The sequence below is a fragment of the Pinus tabuliformis genome, chromosome 1_1, assembly GCF_031772625.1.
Source record: "Pinus tabuliformis cultivar Carrire ecotype Pingquan chromosome 1_1, CPIR1, whole genome shotgun sequence".
NCBI classification, from domain to species: domain Eukaryota; kingdom Viridiplantae; phylum Streptophyta; class Pinopsida; order Pinales; family Pinaceae; genus Pinus; species Pinus tabuliformis.
In genome coordinates this window covers 838,628,082-838,635,471 of record NC_142297.1, presented here as the reverse complement: position 1 = coordinate 838,635,471, position 7,390 = coordinate 838,628,082, and the positions used below count along the sequence as shown (strand labels likewise).

Here is a 7,390-nt window from a genome sequence, read left to right as displayed (position 1 = left end):
TTAAAGCGTGAATGACATCTGCCAACTCCAAATCACAGGCAAAATATTTATGCTCATGTTCCTTTTAACTTCCTTGACTGATAGGCGATTACCTTACCTCACTGCATCAGTACTCCTCCTACCCCTTCCTTACTCGCATCCGTCCACACCACATAGTCCTTACCTGGATCTGATATGCTTAATATAGGCGCAATTGTGAGCAAGTGTTTAAGCTGTTCAAAACTTTTTTGGCACTCAGCGGTCCATTTAAAAGTTTTCCCCTTTTTCTGCAGGGAGATGATAGGATAGGTCACTCTGGAGAATCCTTCCACAAACCGTCTATAGTAACCTGCTAATCCCATAAAGGACCTTATATCCGCTACGTCCTTCGATATTGGCCATTCTATTATGGTCTTAATCTTCTAGGGATCCACCGCGATTCCATCTTTAGCAATAATATGTCCTAAGTACTGAGTTTGTTCCTTAAAGAAATCACACTTTCTATATTTGGCGTATAATTGATGTTCCCAGAGAGTTTGCAATACCAGCCTAAGGTGTTCCTTGTGTTCTTCAATATCTGGGAGTATATCAGTATGTCGTCAATGAAAATTAACACAACTTTGTCTAAATACTGATGAAATATGTTGTTCATTAAGCACATAAAGGTCGCGGGGGCATTGGTTAACCCAAAGGGTAATACTACGAACTTGTAGTGCCCATAGTGAGTCCTAAAAGAAATTTTAGCTATATCTTCCTCTTTGATTTTGATCTGGTGGTATCCCGATCGTAAATCAATTTTTGAAAATACAGTAGCCCCTTTTACTTGGTCAAAAAGTTCATCAATACGAGGTAAAGGGTGCTTGTTCTTAATGGTCAACTTATTCAGTTGACAGTAATCCATGCACATGCGAAGGGTCCCATCCTTCTTTTTGACAAACAATAGGGATCTCCCCAGGGTAACACGCTGGGACAGATATAGTTTTTATCTAATAACTCCTGTAATTGCATTTTCAGCTCTGTCTGTTTCGATATGCTCATACGATAGGGGGCTCGGGACACTGGGGCTGCTCCCGACACCAACTCAATAGTGAAATCTATGTCTCTCTTCGGCGACAGTCCTGGTACCTCTTCAGGGAACACATCTGTAAATTCTTGAACCACTGGAATACTTTCCAAGGTGGTAGTCTTATCCTTTGAGTTGGCATAACCAACCTGAATAGCATACACCTGACATCCTTTCCTGACACACTTTGCCAGTTGCAAAGCAATTATTGGCCTAATCTGTACCGGCCTTAGAATGCCTTTTGCATCACCTGTTGCTCTACCAATTCATTCTGGTAGCAGATTGTTTTTGTTTTACAATTTATAATGGACCAACGTTTCTCCAGCCAATCCATGCCTATCAACACATCATACAACCCAAGGGGAAGTATGTTTAGATCTGCCTTCAAAGGCTGACCAACTATTTCAAAAGGGCAATTATTGACCTTGGCTAAACACGTCTCTTTTCCCCTGTTGCCAACTGTACCAGCCAAGGGTTCTTAAACTTGACAGACTATAAGTTACACAGTTCCACAACCTTTGGACTTACATAACTCAACGTAGCTCCGGGATCAATTAAAACAGATACAGGGTGATCAAAAATCTTACCTTCAAACTCCACCATAGTCGGCTAGTACTCGGCCTGATGGTCTTCAAGAGCGGCATTAATCTTTGGGATGCTTCGAGCCACATCGCCTACGGAGACGCCTCGTGGATCTGCGAGACCTGATCAGTTCCTTTCCAATGAGGACATTTTTTAACGTAATGAGGCCCTCCACATTCCCAACATTGTACTGGGGGTCTCGTTGTCCCTACGTTGTCAATTTTTCTAGATTGCTCGCTGAATCTGGATTCAGTGGGCGGCTTCAATCGAAGCTGGTTCTTATGCAGATTCCTGTTGTTTTTCCCTTTGGAAAATCCTTTGCTAATACTGCTACGATTTCCTTTAGTGCTCACAGCAAGCTTATTACCTTTCCTGTCAGTCCACCTCTTGCCCATAATTTTTCTCTTCTGCTTACTTTGTTGATAGCATATCATGGCCTTCCGTATAACCTCATCCATCATCTTTGGGTTATCAAACTCAATTCTTTCCCTCATTTCCAAGGGTAAACTACTAACGAACCGCTGCACCTTAGCCTTTTCCTCTCGTATGTAAGGTACATAATGGAGTAAAGAGGTAAATCGGGTGATAAACTTATCCATTGTTTGCTGCCCAAGTCACAGGTTGTGAAATTCTTTGGCTTTCTCATCATAAAATCGTTCAGTCAAATATCTTTCCTTGAAATATTTTTGGAATTTGTCCTCGGTTATGTTTTGCTCGCTTACCCCTTGCACAGTCTTGACTTCTTCCCACCACAGGGTGGCCTTTCCTTGCAGTTGGATGATGGTCAACCAGGCTTTTAGGTTGTGATCATATTCATATAGTTGAAAGTACTTGTTCATGTTAATAAGTCAGGCCTCAACTACCTCTTCTAGCTCTCCATCGAAGAGTGGCAATTTTATTTTCTGAAACTCCCCTTGTAATTCCACTCACTGCCTTTTTGATGTGGGGTGCTCTGAAGCGTTATCCAACTTCTCTTCCTGATTTTCTTCCCCTCCTCCTGTTCCTTCAAGTTCCATATGGTAGCCCTGTTCTTCTGACATTCGTCCTTGTTCAGGGCTAGGAATCAGTTAGCGCTGATTCTACTTATCAGACATGCTTTTCATAATTTTCTCTTGTTCCATGGTTAGCCTTGCATTGTCCTCCCGCAGGTGGGCCATTTCATTCTTTAATTCCTGAACTGTTTCTAATATTGTAAGATTAGTGTTGCGCGCCTCTTCTCCTAACTGTATCCATATTTCAGGATTATTTCCAGGGAATGTTGCAGGTCATGGGCCAGCCATATTTCTGTGTGGAACATTGTCCGTCCGTCTCATAACCTGTTGTTACCTGTTCTCCACATGTTAGTGGGTTAACAATCATCAAGAAACTTCAGGAAATAATAACTAGTTGATCATTGCTTAGTACATTTGCCAGAGGTCACAGTTTTGTAAACCTGGGCTCTGATACTTAGGGATCGCATCAATATACATTTGAGTTTTAAACAATCATAACTCTAATTCTTTACTATTAACGAGGCAAGTACATTCGTATCCCTGAAAAGGGTTGTCTGATTAAAGCTTCTGGTTGTCAATCCACATATTTTGGTTTAAGTGCCATAGTTATGAATGTTTCCATTAAATGATTCTGAGCCATGATATTCTAAACTATACTGCCTGCTGTATACGCGCATATGCTGACTCAGTCACCTGGCTTGCAAGCTATGTATCTTACGATGGTATTGATTTCTATGTTGTTTGATATTCAATGCCCTGCTCTGTCTTGGTATGTGGCACGGGCAGGGCATCCTACCGTAGTTGTTCCTCTCGGGCCTCCCGTCTCATCGACGATGGAGGACCTGGGATCTCCATCCAACGACTAAGTTGCATCAGGGTTTTTTCACATCTTTGCTTGCAATGGCAGTGTATCATTTTTCCTCCATCCTTCTTCGGTGCCTGCTCCAGTTCCGCATCTCCTCTTGCGGCCTGCTTGGTCTGCCAGTGTAGAGTTGCAACACAAGGAATTTCTCAGAAAATGGTCATGGTTTTCTCACAGGCGAGTGTTTCTCAGGTAAGCAAGAATTCAATGAGGTGACTCTATTTTTGTTTCCCTTACAGATGATTGTTAAGCAATTGTTTTGTTGCTCTGTTGCTAATCGATGTTTGTGGCATGGTTGAACTGTAGGAACCTCGGCTACAAGCTTGGGATTTACGACTGTGCCCAAAGGAGGGTTTCTCCACAAGCTTTTGTCTCCCGAGTGATTCCGGGTAAGGTTTAACTCCGGCCTGTGCTAGTCTGCCCGAGATGAAACTCTTCTAGGCTGCTTGAGGCTAGAGCTTCGGCTCTCTGTGTAATTACGCTTTCATTCCTATTGAAATGTTGTGGTCCATGTAAGGTTAATAGTTTAAAGTTATCAAGCGAACACCCATCACTGTTCTGAGGTGTACGCATGGACATTTCCTCTTTAAGAACGAGGGTTTTATTATCCGGCTGCGGGTCTTGTGTTTAAGGCAACGTTGTTGTTGTTTACAAGTTATTTTTGCGTTTATTATGATAAATTTGCATTTCTCTGTATGTAGAACTGTTGTCCAAGTCTTAACCGGATCTCTAGGTTTTTAACCGTGTCGAGACTATTTTTTTTTTATACTGTCCTTTGCGTGTTTAAGTTGTAACTAAATCTCTGTTTTTCGAGTTAACTAGAACTTGGTTATTTTGCTCGATGTTGGGTTCTGCCATAGTTAAAGGCATGGGGTTTGATTTCCCTGGTAGGGTTTTAGAATTTCTTGACAGTCCACTTCCGGGAAGATCTGGACAGGTCGGCTAGGGTTTTCTACTCTTACGCCCCTGCCACATCATTCTTCCAGAAACGACATTCCCAACATTTTTAATCAATTCCTAGTTTTTCTATATTCCACTTAATTCAACAGAGGTAATTATTCACCAGTTCTTTCCTACAAATTTTTCTACAATAAACTTCTTCCCTTTTATGCATAAAAAGACTTGTGCAGAATTATAACTTCACAGTAGTGCTGCATTAGACAATTTTCCTGCATTAATTTACCTGTACAGTTCATATTCTACAGTATTTCCATATTAATCAAGTTTCCTGCATTAAGTTACCTGTACAAATCATTTTCTACAGTAATTCTATATTAAATAATTTTCCTGCATTCATAGATATGATTAGAGTGTATTTTTGCAAATAAAAATGTTTCAGATTTACAGGGAAAATTCCCTTGCTCGGACAATTAATTTATTTTTTTGTACAAGATTTCTATACTTAAGTTTTTCCTGATATTTGTAGATAAAAATGTAAAGTAGGACCCTACTTTTATCCTTTCAATTATCACTCCAGCATTAGGCACACCTCTACATCATTTCAATCACAGTAAAAGACACAAAATTTAGTTTGTGCAGTGGTCTAATTTTTCCAGATGGTACCTCTTACCTGAGCTGCGTTAAAGTAAAGTTCTCCAGTGGTAGAGGTCACCTTTGTTTTTCGTTGCTAGTCAATCCTCCCGACCATGAGATTGTCTTTCAGGACCAAATCTCCCCCCTAGCTTGCTCTCGAGACTTTCTGTCTCCTGCAAGTTGCTCGCACACAGTGCTCATGCTATCTGGTCATCACTAGACTTAGCAAATTTTCCCTTTTCTGCCTGACATTACAACGCAGTTTTTTCTCCCCCCTACTTCCTTTTCTTTGGAAGCATTTTCCAGTTAGGGGAGGTAGTTAGGATTTTTCCAGCAGCTGCCTTTTCAACTTTTCTTCTAGAAGTTACAAGATCTGCTTATACTTTAAATCATTACTCATTTTCAATAAATAAAAATATTATTCAATTCAAACAGGTAATAACACTAATTATTCAATTTGTTCTTACTGCGGTAAATAAAATATTTACAGCTTTCTGGGGACATCACATCTCCCCCTCCTGAAATCAGACATCGTCTCGATGTTTTTCGGCCTCAAACAGTCCTGGATAAGCTTCCTTCATGAGCTGTTTTTCCTCCCAGGTGGCCTCATCTGGCCCAAAGTGCTTCCATTGCACTTTAACCTGGGTGATGGCTCGTTTCCGTAGCATTACTTCTCTCCGATCGAGTATATTCAGTGGCTCGACCAAGATTTCTCCTTCCGGCTCGACCTGAAACACACAATATTTTAAGTCAGTTTTTCCTTTAACAACAAAACTGATTGGTCTACCTATGATACTTTCTTACCTGTATATCTTGCCAATTGATTACGTGTTTAGGATCATAAACGTATTTTCTTAATACAGACACATGGAAGACGTTGTGGACTCGAATATGACTTGGCATAGCGATTTGGTATGCCACCAGACCAACTCTCGCTAAGATCTGGAAGGGTCCACAAAACCGGGGTGCTAGATTGGCGCACCCACTCCATTGTAATGTGCTCTTTTTATCTCGAATTCTCACATACACATGATCTCCTACTTGGTATTCCTTAAAATTTCTCTTTCGGTTAGCAAAGTTCTTTTGCCTATCTTGGGCTGCCTTTAAATCGGATCGTACCTTCTTGACCATCTCTTCCATTTCTGTAAGCATTTCGGGGCCCAGCATCAGCTTGTCCTTTGGCCCTCCCCAGCTTGCGGGTGTGCGGCATTTCCATCTGTACAACACTTCAAATGAGCTCATCTGCAGGGATGTATGATAGCCATTATTGTATGCATACTCAACTAAGTGCAGATAATCTTCCCACTTTGATGGTTGCTGCATAACATATGCTCTTAGCATATCTTCTACAACTTGATTCACCCGTTCTATTTGTCTATCGGTCTGTGGATGATAAGCGGTACTGAAATTCAGTTGAGTCCCCAGTTCCCCAAATAGAGTTCTCCAAAAGACCGATGTAAATTTTACGTCACGGTCAGAGATTATAGTTTTTGGTAACCCGTGCAACCTAAAAATGTTTTGCATAAAGATATGGGCAATCTGCACTGCTCTGTAAGTGGATTGTACTGGTATAAAATGAGTTGATTTGCTTAATTTTTCCACCACCACCATGATGGAATCGTTGTTTCTTTTTGACTTGGGTAATCCTGTTATGAAGTCCATAGAGATGGTTTCCCATTTCCACTCCGGGATTGGCAGCGGATGCAATAACCCAGCAGGGTGCTGGTGTTTCGCTTTAACTTGTTGGCATTCCAGGCAACGTGTCAAATATTTTGTTACATCCTTTTTCATACCCGGCCAATAATACTCCTTCCGGAGTGTGGTAATCAACTTCTGATACCCCGGGTGTCCAACATAATGACTTTTATGAAATTCATCTAAAATCAAGTTTTTAATGTCGTTTTGGTTAGGCACATACAATATTTTTTTGTAATTCAGCATGCCAGCAGCATCCATAGCGTATCCTTGCTGATTTTCTTTGCTGGTTGGATTCTGAACTTGCTGTCCTATTTGCTGATATTTTGAATCTTGTTCTGCTGCCTTTTTAATCACTTATTCAAAGGTACTCCACCCTTCGCTGCCTTTTTGATGTGGGGTGCTCTTAAGCATTATCCGATTTCTCTTCCTGATTTTCTTCCCCTCCAGTTCCTTCAAGTTCTGTGTGATAACCTTGTTCTTCTGACACTCGTTCCTATTCAGGACTGGGAATCGGCTGGCGCTGATTCTACTTATCAGACAGGATTTTCATAATTTTTTCCTATTCCATGGTCAGCCTTGCATTGTCCTCCCGCAGGTGGGCCATCTCATTCTTTAATTACTGAACTGTTACCAATATTGTAAGATTAGTGTAACGTGCCTCCTCTCGTAACTGTATCCATA

The 7,390-nt window shown here is 41.1% G+C and overlaps 1 protein-coding gene across 1 annotated transcript; it reads right to left on the bottom strand.

Annotated features, from left to right (window-relative positions):
• Positions 1 to 861: 861 nt before the first annotated feature.
• On the bottom strand, positions 862 to 1,645 carry LOC149216756 (uncharacterized). The gene is made up of 3 exons (XM_089390057.1): positions 1,630 to 1,645; positions 1,293 to 1,501; positions 862 to 1,191 (listed from the first exon to the last, which is right to left on the bottom strand). Exons 1-3 carry the CDS (start codon positions 1,643 to 1,645, stop codon positions 862 to 864), a joined length of 555 nt encoding a protein of 184 aa, XP_089246183.1.
• Positions 1,646 to 7,390: the final 5,745 nt, after the last annotated feature.

What these genes read in the sequence shown, in the direction of transcription:
- LOC149216756 (XM_089390057.1), bottom strand. An exon ending in ATGAATTGGTAGAGCAACAG is followed by an intron (nt 1,192 to 1,292) that starts GTGATGCAAAAG and finishes TATGCTATTCAG; the next exon opens with GTTGGTTATGCCAACTCAAA.